Source organism: Leptosomus discolor, chromosome 1, assembly GCF_034619465.1.
Source record: "Leptosomus discolor isolate bLepDis1 chromosome 1, bLepDis1.hap2, whole genome shotgun sequence".
Lineage (NCBI taxonomy): Eukaryota > Metazoa > Chordata > Aves > Leptosomiformes > Leptosomidae > Leptosomus > Leptosomus discolor.
In genome coordinates this window covers 160,623,123-160,639,100 of record NC_141391.1, presented here as the reverse complement: position 1 = coordinate 160,639,100, position 15,978 = coordinate 160,623,123, and the positions used below count along the sequence as shown (strand labels likewise).

The following is a 15,978-nucleotide window of genomic DNA, read 5'->3' as shown; positions in this document are numbered from 1 at the left end:
CCGCTCTGGTCTGAGGCTTGGGTTGAGAACTTGTACGGTGGTCTGAGAACCTTCTGCCTCCTCCACTAACTGAGAAAACATAACACTGCACTGAGAAAAGCTCCGTAGGAGACAGATTACCTTGTACAGGCACAGCTGGGGAATACACGGTAAAGAGGAATGGGGAGAACAACCCTCCTGCACACATGAGGATTTAATTTAAACATGATTTGGGGCTCAGCCACAACAAAGGACAGCTCACTTTCAACTGCCCCGAGAAACAGAAGGTAGACTTCAGATTGGAAGTAAAAAAGTGCTTCCTGTAATTTAAAAACTTCTATGTTATAAGGCTGGAAAGGCTAAAATCACATCATATTTCAGCTGTTCCACCTACCTTCACAAGACAGCCTGTTTATACAAACGCTTAACATCTTCCCGGTTTTGCCCCACACAATGCCAACGCTTACTACTACGCATACAGCTGATGCCTGCAGGAAGCGGGGTGAGGCAAACTTGATTCGTATTTTCCACACACTGTTGGTGAAGGGAGGGGTCTTTGCTTTTAAATTACGTATATATATACATACACACGCAGAAATATACAGGATAAATTAAAATCTGTTACAGATATTGGTAAAAGTTAAATACATATGATATGAACACCACATACATGTACATACAGACACAGAAAAGCCTATATGAGAATCAAGTACTCTCCTGCAGCTCCTCTTCTAGAGCAGCAGAACACCAAACACCAAGTAGGTGGCTGGAAGGAAGGGGAATCGGTCCAATCAACCCACATGTGCCTTACTCAGCCATAACTGCTTCAAACTGGTCATTAGTCACTGCCTCACAGCAGCACCACGGCTCTTTGACTACTGCTGGTGAAAAGGGATGGGGGATGAGCGATCTCAGAAAACAAAGCTGTTGTCTGTTCACAAAAGAGGTGCAAGATGGGCAGAAGCAATCCCAGTTCTTCCCATCTGCTTCCACACTCCTCTCCATCAAACCAGGCTGATCATGCCCTAGAAAAATCAGCAGGAGGTTCATTCTCTCAAGTCAATACAGTTGGTTGATACATCATGCTAATGATGACTTGGGTACAAGTCCACAAGAAAAGATTAAATTCATTGTCATCTTCCACTTTTTTACTTCATTCACTTACAAAATGCCAGCTACCAGACCAGCCAGATGATGCTGACAACTTTCAGTTATTACTGACTGAAGAGGGGCAGTTGGAAGAAGTGACCAGGAGGCAAAAACCTCTGTATCTTTGATCAGCTATCAGCTTTCCCCTCAAGCAGTAGACCTTAAACTGAAAACCAGCTAGAAATAGGGCTGGTAAAGAGTTCAGTTCTATTCCTTGGTCCAAAATATATTATCATCTCTACCTGCCCATAGAATATCAGAATACTTTAGGCTGGAAGGGCTACAAGGAGGTCATCTGGTCCATCCACCTGCTTAAAGAAAGTCCAACTAGAGCAGGCTGCTCCTCATTCAGTTTTTGAATATCATCAAGGATGGAGAGTCAACAACCTCTCTGGGCCACCTGTTTCAATGACCCACCTCGTGGTGACGTATTTTTCTTTGTATCCATTTTCTGGCTGCTTCTGAATTTAAGGCGAGTATCTCACAAGCTTTCTGAATTCTTCATACACTTTCAGATTGGAGGACATTTCACACACCAATACAAAAAGGTTTTCTCAGCTTAACTTCACAACTTTTCATAAAATACAAGTCAAACAGTTCCAATCCTATGTATATGCTATACAGATATAAAACTTTAAAACCCTACACACGGAGCCCTTCGGGAGTGCCGGCGTAGCGCATATGTACACAAGTCAGTTATGCAGAGGTTGAGTACATCCCAGGATCCTTTCCCATCAAAGTCCAGGCATGATGTAGGCGATGTTGTCTAGTGTGTTTGACTGGGAAAAGAAATTCAGTATTTTTTAGTGTCAGTTAATGACTCAAAATCCTTAAAAAATGACCCAGATGAGAGTACTAAGCATGTTCACTTGTCTTACAAGTTATCATATGGTATCGCATGGTGCCATCACCACCACTGCTAGGCTTATTTTCAAGTTTTTGGAAATGTAAGTTAACTAAACGTAAAGGTAGCCTCAGTATTAGTAAGCACCTGGAAACAATGAAAATGCTTGAGGCTTTCCTCAAGCGACCTTCTTATGAAACTCATACTCTATCTCTGAATTTGAAACAAGCCACACTGACCATATCGCATCACCCCCAGGAAAGACTAGTGATGCAGGACTTGAGCAAACTGATCAAAGTCCTAGCATATAAAAAAAAATTACCTGCCTTCACGCTCACAACTCCTTTATGAAATTCTGTAGTGTAAAAGTAAAAACAAAAACCTTTACACACGCCCACTAATGGGGCATCAGATGGGAAAAAGAAGGGCCCTCCAGTTTTCCTTGCAAAATGTAATAGAATTCTGGGAGTAACAGTCCTTCTCGTGCTCATCAGATAACAAGAAGCAGCAGTATGTTATCTGTATGTCCTTCAAATGCAGTATTTCAGTAAGCTCAAGCCTGTGGCTGGATGGCTGAAGAAGGCCTTAGGAATGCCACCTTTTAATTGCTGAAGTCAGAGGAGCTGGATCGGCACCGGTTGCGATTCTAGCTTTCAACAATGCCACCTACTGACTGACAAGATAAAGTGCATTCTACACGCAACATGACCGCTGACAATTTTATCGGTGTCTTGAAATACCGCTGTCATTACGTATCTGATGGCAAAAATCAGAATAATTTATTTATTATCAAGTCCGAATACCAGTTTTCAGAAGTGAAAGGTAAGTGCCTCAATCCGCCGAAAGCCCCATTGCTCCCTGTAACCGTAAGTTGATCAAGTTTCCAATATAGGCACCATCAGTCATGTGGTGTCATTGCTCTGAACCCACTTGGCAAGCAAGAAGGAAAAAAAGCATAGGATATTTTTCCAAGGCTTAGGATGGGAACACCCCGCTGACTCAGCTTCTGTGCAGACAGCCAGCTTGCGGGAGCTCACAGCCTAAGCTGTCAACTTTGTTCTTGTTGTTAACAGTCCGTTCTCAGAATGAATCAGTGTTTGGGCTGCCCTAGTAGAACATGCCAATTCACATCTCAATTTTGTTGTGCTCTCTGCCAGATTTGTTATTAAACTCTTAACTTTTGCAGACTATATATATATTTTTAATTTCTGCTCCTCTCCTTCACTGATTTATTCATGTCTCCTGTTGGAGGTGTGACTCCTGATTCCTTTTATGCTGCTGCCATTTTAATCTATGTTCACATCATGCTACACAGAGGCCACAAGCTGTTGCTAAATCAGGGTTCAATATCAAATGTAGTTTAAAGCGGAAAAGAACCCGTAGTTATGCAGTTCCTTAAAAAACAGAGACTATTTTTCTTTCCTGGGAGAAGGTTACAGCCACATATAAAAGGCATTCCATTTTATGGAAAATTAGAACTTTCAAAAATACTGTTTTGTGTACAGGCACTTTTATTTGATTCAGATGGATTGATTCAGTCACTAAAACAGGACTTACACGCTGCAATCAATGCTACAAATAACCTTAGTTGCCACTGGGAGAAAAAAAGTTGCACAATATTGTACAACAGTAACATCTGAAAGAATTTCAAGAAATATTCCTCTATAAAAGTGTATGCCCCAGACAATTTTCTCATTGCACTGGAATTATAAGCACATCATAAGACTGATTCATCAGAAAACTCTAGCTGGACTCTACTGAAATTAACAGTGCTAGAACGGAAATAACCACAAGGAACTCACCAAAACGTGCTTAGGGCAGCCATTCAACTCAGGTAGCTGTGTGGTTAGACATGCTAACGGGCCCAAAGCACAGATGATTGAATCTAGAAGTACTGACAAACTTCCTGAAACAGCCACCATTCCCTGTAAGAAGGAAAGAAAAAATTCAATAGGGAGGAGTAGTGGAAATTATGTTTCCTTCACAACTGTATTCTCATGCGGATACAGTATCTTCGCTCTTGCGCTCCCCTGAAGTCCACTTTCATTATTTACACAGTAACAAAACTATGCCATGCCCTTCACAGAGAGACTGCCGGCTCAAAACATTGAAGAATTCAGTAGGCAACATTCAGCTATGTAGGAAAAAAGCAGGGAACATCGGAAAAAGTCAGAAAGTTGTCAGCTGCATAAAACACTTAATTCCATCATTTTTGTAAAGGAATTGCTTTAGTACTTCATACGTCTATTTTGTTAACTACATGAGTCCTAAAGGCAACAGTTGTTTTTATCAGTGAAGTCTAAAGAAATGCTAAGTCTGTAACACCTGTTTTATTGACATACTTTCAGGAAAGGCAGTTTTTTTTGTGTGCACTTCCATAAAGGGGGAGATATTACTGCGATTGTTCCTCTCAAGAATGACCTCAATTGGTCATACCAGAAACACAATGCAAGCACATTTATGTTAGTGTTGATAATGGGATGAGATGATCACATTAGCCATAAAATTCAGTGATACTACTTGAGCCAAATATTTGTTCTCCTTACAGGCTGGGATAAGTTCTGAAAGCAAGTGGGTGTTTGTGTACATGCGTGTGTGTGCACGCACGCGCGTGCCCCCACATGCAATCACTACCATCTAACAGTAGGAAACCATTAAAATACAACATCTCGTTATATTACCAATATAATACCCATAAGTTGAAACAATAGCAGCCCCTATCCAAAGCACTGCCAATATGATACCACCAGGAAACAACAGGACACACAAAAACATCTTGGTAAAGGCCTTCTCTGGTGGTTTTCTAAGAAGTCTTGAGCCAGTTACAGAAACTGGACCAGAGGTTGGCAAAGATAGCAAGGAAGCACCAGATCCAAGGTGAACATATCGTGAGAAAAGCCTGAAGAGTTTGTTGAACTAAGAATAGAATTGCCTTGAAAGACCTAAGGCTGCAAAGGACCTGTCTGATGCCTACTGTTTACTGAGAAACAAGGCTTTTTGTTTCACTGAAGACAAACAGCAATGCAGCAAAGAAACACAACGTGTCATCTCTATTTCTCTCCCTAACAAGCACTGGCTAAACTTTTCAGTAAAATAAAATAACAATGTCCCCCAATCCTGTGTGATTACACGACATTACTGTGACATTGCTGGTTAGAAACTCACCTCTGTTTCCTGCAGTCTGTGTCCAATGAGGCTCAGAGATTCACCCAGCAACTGTAAGTGTGCAGCTACATCAATAGGATCTGTCTCGGGGACTTTGGCTGGTGAGGAAGACACCACAACAGTGCTGGTGGGGGACTTCTTATGAGGGGAAACCACTCCTGTTGGAGAAGCTGGAAACATACAAATTAAAATTCCATATTCTCTTCTTTCATTCTTTTACTTACAAGCCTATTTACTTAGTAAAGTTCAAATCTCAAAGGCATGAGATGCTTAAATAGCTCTGTGGAACTGGTCCTATGGTCTTCGGAGTCAAAACTTTCCTTCTATGTGTGCAAAGCATTTACCTCAGCTGAAGGTGGGTGATTTGGTTTGGGATATTGGGTAAACAGAGATACCAAGCCAAGAACCACCCTTTTTCCTTTTACAGCAAGCTAATCCTACTAGAACTTCCCTGCTGCCTCTTCCTGGTTTACATTTCAATCCCTAAACCGCTAAAACCACCACCATTCTAGAGATTAGACAAGGAAGTCTTTTTTAAAAAAATGCTGACATCATCCTCACTCTCACAGAAACATTGTTTTTTGAGTAATATGATGAGTTAAATGTCAAGACTTGTGAAAAAGCAGGTAGGGGTGTGAAGCAGGAAAGGACCTTTGTTCCTTATTCCACAGGCAACATTGTCTTCCCTGTCCAAGAAAGAAGACCAGAGCAAATAAAGTGCAACGATTACCTTTTATTTTTGGTGCACCATCTGAAGACGATGCCTTTCTCTTCACGGTGGTGGCCTCTGCTTTATTCTGCTTGTGTTGGAGATACTGAGCTTTCTGTTTCCAGATCTGCAGTTACCATGGTATGAAAAGAGATAATAACATTAAGTAATTCTATTACCTGGCGCCAGGACCTGGAGGCAGAATGACGTTATGTAGCTAACTGGTGAAGCAATACCATGAGAAGAAAATGGATGCTTTTATAATCACAAGGGCAAGGTTTCCTACTTTCCATCTTTACATACTTTGGGGACATAGGTAGCATTTTTCAAGGTATGGTGGCAATGCTGCCAGCATGTTCTCACCTAAGCACCTAGTTTACAGAAGTCATTTTACAAAAACATCTCACACACACTTACCAATTTATCCTTCTCAGGTAGCTGCTTCCACACTTCTGCCAATTTTTTACTTAGCTCTCCGAAATCTGGCAGAAGGAAAAAAGAAAAATGTTTAAAAAAAAGGTTTAAAACAAATTCAGTCATAAAATCATGGAGAAAACGTAGGCTACTTAATGGCCCATGCATACACATTTAGGAAGCAGCCCATTCCACAACGGGACTTCTCCACACTGTCCTGAAAATGACTGCCAGTGTGCATTCCCATTACTGTTTAAAATGAAAAAAAGCTGATATAGGGAATATAAAGTCACATGTGTATATACAAGAAAGCGACAACAATGAAGGTAACTCTTAAGTAAAGAAAGACAGAAAGAGCTAGTAATTTCTTTATCCAGATTCACAGCTTGGTTAAAACGCAATGAAATATAATAATGAAATCCACTCCTGTCCCCTTTGCCACCTCTTATTCAAAGAAAACTGGCAGATTCTTTGCATTCTGTTAAAACTAAGAGGTTGGTATGAAACAGAGATGATACGTTCTGCTAGCTAGTCTGACTGGTGTATAATCAAGAGAAGAGAAGGCTAGATAATTCTCTCACCTATTCCAGGGTGCTCAGACACAATAGTTGTACGATATTCCTTACAGAACACTTGATAGGCAGACATGTTCTTCTTCTTTGGCTAGTCAGAAGAAGTAAAGGAAACAAAGATTTTTTAATTATGATGAGATCTACTAGAATTTAATAAGAGGTTGCCAAGCTATAATCAAAAAACTTAACAAATAGAACAGAATAATGGCTGAACACATTTGGGCTACATCTGCCCATTTCCTGACACAAAGCAACTCTTGTCTGTCTCAACACACAGAAACTGCTTTTCCCCATTTACATACTTACACAGCTACAGTTACACTACCTGTGAACTCATTCATACGCTAGCTACCATTTCTCCATCTCGTATTTTTACACACTAACCATGGGAAATTGAATTTATGAATATAGGACAAAACAGGGAATGTGGTAGTCTGTAAGAATTAGAATTCAATTTGAATACAGGAGTATATGGGTAAATATCTTCATTTTTCAGGTTAGAGCTCAATTCCTTTTTAAAGGAACTGTGATGACGGACTAGATCACCAGTCCAAAAGTCTGCCTGGCAATAGCCAGAATCTTAGAAAATGCTGCGGTTTTGCTTGGTACGTTGCCTGTACCAAGAAAATTAAGTATAACCTTTTCAAAGAACCTCTATCAGCTAAAGACTGCCTGTGCCACAAAACCACAACGATATATATTCCTTTTGCTACAAACAGAAATCAGAGTGGCTGACACATTTTTCCAAACATGCTTCAGTGAAACCACTGATCCTGGTATTAGTTATCCTTCCGTTTCAATTTCACATGCCTTTGTAATGGAGCTCCTAATTCATCATTACCCACCACCCAATTTCTGTTTTCCCCTCCAATTTTTCCTTACTTTTTCTCTTTCTCTTTCCTTTTCCTTCTCCTTTTCTCTTTCCTTTTCTTTTTCCTTTTCCTTTTCTCTTTCCTTTTCCTTTTCTCTTTCCTTTTCTTTTTCCTTTTCCTTTTCTCTTTCCTTTTCCTTTTCTCTTTCCTTTTCCTTTTCTCTTTCCTTCTCCTTTTCTCTTTCCTTTTCCTTTTCTTTTTCCTTCTCCTTTTCTCTTTCCTTCTCCTTTTCTCTTTCCTTCTCCTTTTCCCATTTCTCAGCTTTGTCCTTCTCCTTGTCTTCCTTTTTCCTCCTCTTCTCACCTTGACTATCTGAGTGAAAAACAGCAGAAGGAGGTGGAGGAAGAACATAGGGGGTACTGGAAGGAGGTGGTGGTGACACTGTTACTTCTGCTACTGCCACAGGAGTGTGCCCAGAACTCTTTTTAGACTTAGAGTGCTTCTTCTCTCTGTGTTTTTCCTTGTCTTTTTTTTTCTTACTTTTTTTGGACTTCTTCTTCTTCTTGATTTCCCGGTAGGAGTCATCTATCACTAGCTCTCCAGCCTCCAACTCCCCACCAGAGGAGGAACCAGATTCTGGTGGTGCCTCCATACCTGAAATCTCATACTCGCTCCCATGGCCCTCTGAAAAAAGGGAGGTGTCAGCACCAAAATTCTCAGAAGGTGGATGTGAGTCTGGAGGTGGTTTGTGCTTCTTCCGGGATGACTTCAGGAAGCTCTGCAGTTCGTGACCCAGCAGGAATGAGCCTTGCTCATCTCGAGCCGATTTCTTTGAAGATTTCTTTGCAGTTGCTGGTGCTGAAGAATAGGAGAAAGAATCATCATCTGCTGCACTACTTTTCTCTTTTGGTGAAAGGATGAGCTTCATCTTCAAGCCATCAGGTTCACGAAGAGTAAGTGTCTCTGTGTTCACGTAGAGAGGTTTCATTTTTTTAGATTTGTGGAAGCTGCCATCGTCCACTGAGTGCTCCCCACTGCTCCCACTCAGCTTCTTCTTGTGGTGCTCCTTTTTGCTTTCAGAATGGCCAGAGGAAGAATAAGAAGATTTTTCAGAGGTCTTCTTTGAAGACTTTGAGCTTGTGGCCAAAGGTGAGGTGATAGCCTTGAGTAAATCCATGGTTGTATCAGCTGAGGATGGGCTAGAAACTGCTTTTTTCTTCTTCTTTGATGGTAGATCCAAAGGCGAAACACCTGAAAAAGATCAAGAGAAACACATATCAATTATTCCCTTAAAGACAGCATTACACTAGTCCAAAGAAGTGAAGTGGGAATCCTGCAAGACTTATGATTACAGCTGTTTACATCCTGGCTTAAACAGAAGATCTCTGAAGCTTGTAGCCAGCTCAGCACAGCCTTACTGATACAATTCAGGAGCTGTAATGCCCGAGTTGGTCAAATAATTTAAGGCAGGAAGACAGAGTAGGAAAGTTCTTGAAGTTTTGTCAAACTCTGTATTCTATTGTGAAGTAACGTATTTTGATGAAAATGTATCTTACTGGGCCTGAAATTACATCTCAAGTGCAAGTTTTCTGCGACATTTTTAGCCAAGGTGAGACCAAGGAACTGAAAATACAAGCTTTTTCATTGTGAAAACAGATTTCAATGAAATTTCAGCTTCACTTTCTCTTTTCATTGGGCCCAAAGTAAATCTTAAACCTGTTAAGCTGTTATGAACAGAACTGTCATTTTCTGGCCAGCTTATTAATTGTGAGAATAATGTTTCTGTATTTAAACTCAACCCAAAAGCATTTACTTTTCACCCTGATGCATTCTATTTTTATAAAATCAGAGAAACTAAGACTATCTGCAAGTAAAATTACAGTCTGTAATACCATAGGAAAAAGAAGAAACCCAAATGCCAAAAGGGAAGGCACAGGCTAGAAAACTACAACTTTTCAATGAAAAGGGGGAGGAAGATCTCCACCCCCAACAATGGCACCTTGTTAAGCCAGACTCTGAAAATATCATTCCCTAATAATCTTCCACTGTCTGGTGCTGATCAGCGTCAGGTTTCTGATTACTTGTCCCAAGACAGGCTGGTGTACTCTCCCCCCATAAAGTGCTAACCACAAGGCTTGACAACACTGGTTTAACAGCATCCTTTCCTCAAAGTCATGATCTATTAGCCCTTTCCCCTGCTTGATTACTGTCTTACCTCTGTAGCAGAACTCATCGGAGGAGTGCTTTTTCTTCTTTTTGTGAGGTTCTGTCCCTGGAAAAAGCTCACTGTCCTAGAATAAGAAGAAAAAAGTTGCTGACAAACAAGAGGAAAATAATACAGGAGATTCATGTGGACAAGTGACATAGATAATAATTTGTAGGAGATATCAAGAGTTATTTCTACTACCGTAACATCAAGGAACCCTGGCTATGAACGAGGATCACTATTCCAGGTGCTAAAACGAGCAAAGGAAACATACTCTGTCCCCAAGAGCCCACAGTGTAGGTTTAAGGCAAGAGACAAAAAGCATGGTAGGGATGGATAGGTGGGAGGATACAAAAAATGGTATTAGTCAGGATTGGTTTCAGCACATCAGCCACCTAACCGGCATCAAGCTTTCTGTAGGCGTTGCAGCACAACAGGGCTACAAGGGAATGGAAAGATAGATCTCTACAGGGGGCTCCCCCCAAGTAAGAGGAGCAATACGCAAGAAAACTTTAAAAGGCACATCTGAAAGTGTTAAGAAATGGGCAGTGAAAGCCAGCACTTGGAGATAAGCTGATGAGTTGATAAAAGACAGATATCTACCCCTTAATAAAGCTAAGAAATAACTAAGCATGCATAGGCTGTCAAGCCTTCAAAATGAAGGTGAGCAGTTCATGTTTAATATGCTGAAAAGGTAAAAGAAGTGAAAGGAGGTACAGAGAGGTGACAAAATGATAGGCCAGAAAATTGTCCTTAATACATCATGTCACTCAATTATTATTTCTCTCTTGACCAATTTATGGTCTGAAAATGAAGCTCCTCTACAGAATTCCATCTGCATGTTAGAAGATTTTCATTTTAAACTAGAACTTGTTTTCCAGATTTAAAAAAAACAACTAAAAAAAATCACATGATAGTCACCTTTGAGCTAACAGCAGAAATTTTAGCTCAAAGAGGAAAGTTTTAAAGAAACTTGTCACTACATGATTTCAGAGTTAAGGCCCCAAAGAGGTGAATAGGGCAAGTTCATACCTCTCAAGAGCTATCGTTTCAGGCTGTCTGCAGAATCAGGAAGACAATAGCACATCAGTTAACATTATATTCATCCTTTGCTGGCTATTTATACAACTATAAATTCTATTATTTTTTTGTGTGTGTAAAAAGTTATTCATGCTATTTTATGACTTGCAAGGTTCTACATCAAGACTAGGACAGCATTCTACTACCCAATTTTCTGAGGCCAGAAAAATCAGAACCAGTTATAATTGGGACTGACCCCCTCCTTTTCCCAGAAAAGTTACTGAATGATACAGAATACAATTAGCTGCTCTTGCTGCCTTCTACATGCATTTCTATATAAAAAAGAACAATAAACTAATCCATCCCATTCCATTAGTAGCTTTACACATATCCTTACACCTTCAAACCTTTTCTCTGAGGGCTTCCTGACCTGAGTTGCTATCTCGTCTTCCTCTTGCAGCAGATCCTTGTAAGAGCGCTTTTTCTCTCGCTGTATCCTGCCAGCTGCCAGCCCGTCATCAACACTTCGGTCACGCTCTAGGAACTCTTAAGATTTATGTGAAATGGGAAAAAAGGAAGAAATGAAACACCCCGTTAAGGAACGATAGGCGTGTGGACTATGCACAAAAGGTAAGTGGACAACGGCACAGAGTGATGCACAAAACCCAGGAGGCACAGTGGGCTAAGAGATAACAATCTGCACTCTGACCACAGGGATGGGGCTCAGTGCTCTAATGCTGTAACACAACCACTCAAGATTTCATTTCTAACCCTTGTATATTTCTTCCTAAAGACAACTAGAGCTAGATATGTTATCATGACTAAAGGTATCCTTATCCCTGGTCTCCTGTTCCATTGACCTAGCAGGAAGAAAAGCTGCAGTGGCAGAGTTTCCAATCAAGGTATTTGAATTGGGAAATACCACCCATCTCTCTCCAGTTCTAATCCCAGTACTTTACACCTGGAAGTCAAGGGCTTGGGATCCTCCAGCAACTTGGCCAGGTTAAATTTAAGGGCTCCACAGCATTCCACTTTCCTTTCCCACTCTGACTGCATGACCTAGTAAGGGCTGCAGAAGGTACCCTTTTTTTTTTTTTTTGGCAACTCCCTCTGAGATTATGAAGCAGTCATACCTTCTCTCTTCTTGGAGTCATCATAAGCCATGGTGGTCCTGCAGGAGCCTGAGAATGTGTTGCCACGTCTGGGCTCCTTCCCCCGTTCCCATCTACAGGAAAAGGTCTGAGAAACAGAGAATGAAAATAACCCTCCCATAAAGATGAATCATGATGTAAAATGGGAAACTTCCTCTGAACCAAGTGAAGATTCTCTGGAAGACAGTGGGAAAGGAAAGGAGTCTACCTTCTGGTCTGTTCATAATCACTCTTCAGGCTTGACAGAATATTTTTTTAAAATTAAATTGGAGGTTGTTCTTCTATTATTTTAAAGACATAAAAGACCACCTCTTTCTTGTAAAATCTCCAAATCACTGAAGTAATTTATTTACAAAAATTGAAAGAGGGTAAAAAGACAGCTGAGTTTGACTTTCATGACACACAAAACTGCACCCAAACTTGTGTCAAAGCCATGTTTTGTCAGGAGCCACTGTAGCAGAGTGGGATGTTTAAGGAGAGATTTCAAACCCTTGAATCTCAGATGCAGTGAAGGAAAAGGAACCGAGCAGAAATCATTGTACTACAAAATAATTATTTAAAATCTTTTTAACTACAGGATAGCACATTTTGTAGTGAAGGTGTGCATCCTTCTCATATGTTTCCCAACACTACCACTGCAGCCATTCTGAATGCCAGCCTGGGAGAGGGAACGGAAGAAAGTACTCCTTTTCACTAGGCCTTCCACAGCACCCCAACCCCTGTTATCCCCCGGGGTTTCAAGCTTCCTCTAACTGAGTCATTCTGTTCTACCGTTGCTGGCGTAGACCAGGACAGTGCTCTTACAGAACTGCTGCATTCTGGTTCCCTCAGAGCAAACAGCTTTTGTTCTTCAGTTAGCGACCTGCTTAACACGAAAAGATGGAACTTCTGCTCATAAGCTATTAAATCAATGTCGCCTAACTGATTTTGTGTGTACGTGCACATGTGTGTAAGCATCCAGCCACAAAGACCATGCAGCTTGTTCATCCTAGCTCTCACGGTAATCTTGCCACAGTGAAGTTACATTTGAGTACCTTGAGAGCAGGGAACTTGTGCTTGTACATCCCTGCACATACCTCAATCTTATAAATAATTGGCTGGGGCCAAGGATGTAAAACATATTCATCCTATAGTGTTTACTTAGGTGAAATAACAAAGTCCCAACTAAATCAAGCTTGCCCACGAGATATTTCTGTTTAAATTCATAGGAATACACATTATTTCTTCAAGTTTTGGGAAACCATCTGCCACAAAATGTTCTAAGTCAGTATTCTGACCACTATACATCGTTGGTAGCAAGCACAGCAATTTGTAGGCAGAATTTATGTATACACATGGGAGTACTGCATATGGATACACTCTAGAGCACTGCACTTTGCAGTAAAACAGGAGCATCTTGCCACTTGTGGGCTCACAGTCTTGAACCAGGTCTTTTCACGGTGTTCAGTTGTCATATGGACTTCAGTGGCCGCACACATGATAGTAAAGCATTGTGCTTAAGAGAACAAGGGCTTAATCTAGATACTGCTCAGCTGAGGACAGTCATTCGTGAACGGGTGACTGGGAGAAACTAAGATTTGTTTATAGCTACATGTGTACCTTTCACCCTCTTTTTAAATCTTATCTACTTGGCAGGTATAAAGGCTGGTAGATAATGCCCAAAGGGGCTTGCAAGCTGGACCTCTAACCCTGCAAATACAAAACAGATTCTTAACTAGTCTCGTCCTATAAATCCTAATCAGGTTCCCCTGCTTCCAGTTCTTTGGTTTCAGCGGTAATCGCACAGGTTCAGTGGAGCAGCTCTCTCTTCGCGTCTCCCGTTCCTTAAAGCACACGCTTGTGGGAGCAAGGCCAAGCACTGCTCTTCTGCAGCTCCGCGGACCCACGGGCATCTCCGGATTTCGGTCCCCCAAGGGAGGCTGCACATCCCACTGGCGACAGACCGCGGTGGGTGCAAGCAGGGGCGGGGGGGGGGGGGGCGGTAGCGGCTCTCGCCCCATTTCCCGCCGGCGCTCCCAGCGACCTGGAGGAGGTGCGGAGGCAAGCGGGCCCCGCCGGGAATCCGGTCCCGTCCCGCACCCCCGGGGCATCACGCGGCCCAGCCCTGCGCATGCGCGCCCACACCCTCAGGGCCCCGGCCCCGCCACCGCCCGCGCCCCTCCCGCCGCCTCCGTTTGAAGCGGGTTCGGCCGCTCCGCTCCCGCCTGCGCGCCCTCTCACCCGAGCGGGCTCCGGCCTCACTCCAGCCCGCGGCTCCGCCCCTGCAGCAGGCCAGAGCGTGCCCCGGGCAGCGGGGCCGCCCAACGGCGACAGGGCCTGCCGGCCCGCCGGTGCCGTGCCGCAGCCACAGGGTGGTGAGGCCGCCTCACTCTGCACCGCCGCTTCCCGCCGCGCCGCCGCCGCCCGCGGCCGCCATCTTGCAGAGGGAGACAAGGGACACCCGCCCGGCGCCGGGGCTAGGTGCAGCCAGCCGAGCGCCGAGCACCTCCAACGTGGCACCCGCGGGGCGGGGAAGAAGGCGGGGTGCGAGATTGCTGAGCGGATCGATGGCGGGCCCGGGCGGGGAGCGCGGTTCCGCGGGGTCTCAGCGGGGCCGCCACCCCCCCCCCCCCCCCCCCCCCCCGGGCGGTACGGCCGTGGGGCGGCAGCCGCCACGCGTTCAGCGTTCCCCGCCACGGTCCGCCTCTCCTGTCGCGAGTGGGGTTTGGAATACCTTCCGCCGCGGCCTGCCCAGCGGCCTGGCGCCGGGGCCGGGCCTGGGTCTTCCTCGCCATTCCCGCCCAGTGCTCCGCTGGTGCAAACGGACGGGCCCAGTGCTGGGGCCAGTGAGGGGCTGTAGCGCGCTGCTGCTCGCACTGGGGGCTGGGCCGCCCACCGTGCCCCCAGGCACCCTAGCGTGGTTCCCCGGGCGCCATGTGCCCCCTCAGAGGTGTAGGAGCCACGAGTGGGCCCCACGCAGGGCGCCTGTGCTTGGCCCCGGCTCTGCCCGCGACCACCTTGTGTAGAGCACGTGGCCACCTTCCCCTGTCTTTGGCACAACCTCTTTGTGTGTGTGCGTCCCATGTGGTTGTGGCACAGCTTCCCGCCCATTATCATTTTCTTTAGGAGATGAGTCTTAGCTGGCTGGGCTTCAGCGTGGCTTAGTTGTTGGCTGCTTATCCCTGCCATGTGGGTCAATGGGGAAGGGTGAAACCCTGTTCTCAAGCAGTTAAGGGAGCCAGCACTTTCATGAGATTAATCATGCATGCACATGAATAGGCACGTCTCATGTAAGCCTATCTGATTGCCTGAGGAACTGAGTGGTTGCACTGCACAGGTGGAGAGCCTGGACCACCCGAAGCCAAGATAAGCGTGTCTGAACAGCACACTTGGGGCTACTACCTGTGAAGGCATCGTGCAACCCTCACACCTTCTCTGATCAGCTGTCCAAAGGTGGAAAGAGAAAAGCAAATTACCCCCAGCATCTTCTAAAAGGCTCATTCATTGCTGCGAAGGATTTAAGACAGAGGTAAAAAAGCTCAAGAAACAGCCTGGTCACAAAAGACAACTTTTTTCTTTTTTTTCCCACAAGGTTAGCCTTTCTTCACTCTGAGTGCTCAGGAGGTCTCTGTTCAACAAACCTCATTTAACTCTTACCTTAAATCCCATCAGCTCTGCTGATGTAGGAGTCTTTTGATTTAGATGCTGTCAAACACTTATATGACTCTCTCAGAGGCTGCTCGCAGTTGCATGCTGTCTGCAGACTACAATTCCTGGCCATGCCTGAGGATAAACCTGACCCATCACAGACATGCTGGTTCCCCAGCACCTACAGATCCACCTTCTGGTCCTGCTGATGCTTTTTTGTCCTAACAAGTATGTAATGATGACAATAATTATTTGTGGTACAGCAGGGCCTAGAGGAATTAGAAGAGGATAGAGGCCTATGCCCGTTCCTTTGTGTGAAAGTATAGTTTG

The 15,978-nt window shown here is 43.9% G+C and overlaps 1 protein-coding gene across 4 annotated transcripts; it reads right to left on the bottom strand.

The window, feature by feature from the left end:
* Positions 1-1,521: 1,521 nt before the first annotated feature.
* Positions 1,522-14,249, bottom strand: HMGXB4 (HMG-box containing 4). 4 transcript variants are annotated; one of them, XM_009949319.2, is made up of 11 exons: positions 12,004-12,034; positions 11,268-11,416; positions 9,860-9,935; positions 7,967-8,895; positions 7,715-7,732; positions 6,842-6,923; positions 6,264-6,328; positions 5,868-5,973; positions 5,138-5,307; positions 3,775-3,897; positions 1,522-1,907 (listed from the first exon to the last, which is right to left on the bottom strand). In XM_009949319.2, the coding sequence occupies exons 1-11, from the start codon at positions 12,032-12,034 to the stop codon at positions 1,863-1,865; spliced, it is 1,794 nt and encodes a 597-aa protein (XP_009947621.2). In that variant the 3' UTR covers positions 1,522-1,862. The 4 variants fall into 4 exon arrangements, with proteins under 4 accessions (XP_009947621.2, XP_086324751.1, XP_086324739.1 ...); XM_086468625.1 differs by lacking the exon at positions 12,004-12,034 and adding an exon at positions 14,242-14,249 and having other exon boundaries at positions 7,715-8,895; positions 11,301-11,416; XM_086468613.1 differs by having other exon boundaries at positions 7,715-8,895; positions 11,301-11,416.
* Between the last annotated feature and the right edge of the window lie 1,729 nt (positions 14,250-15,978).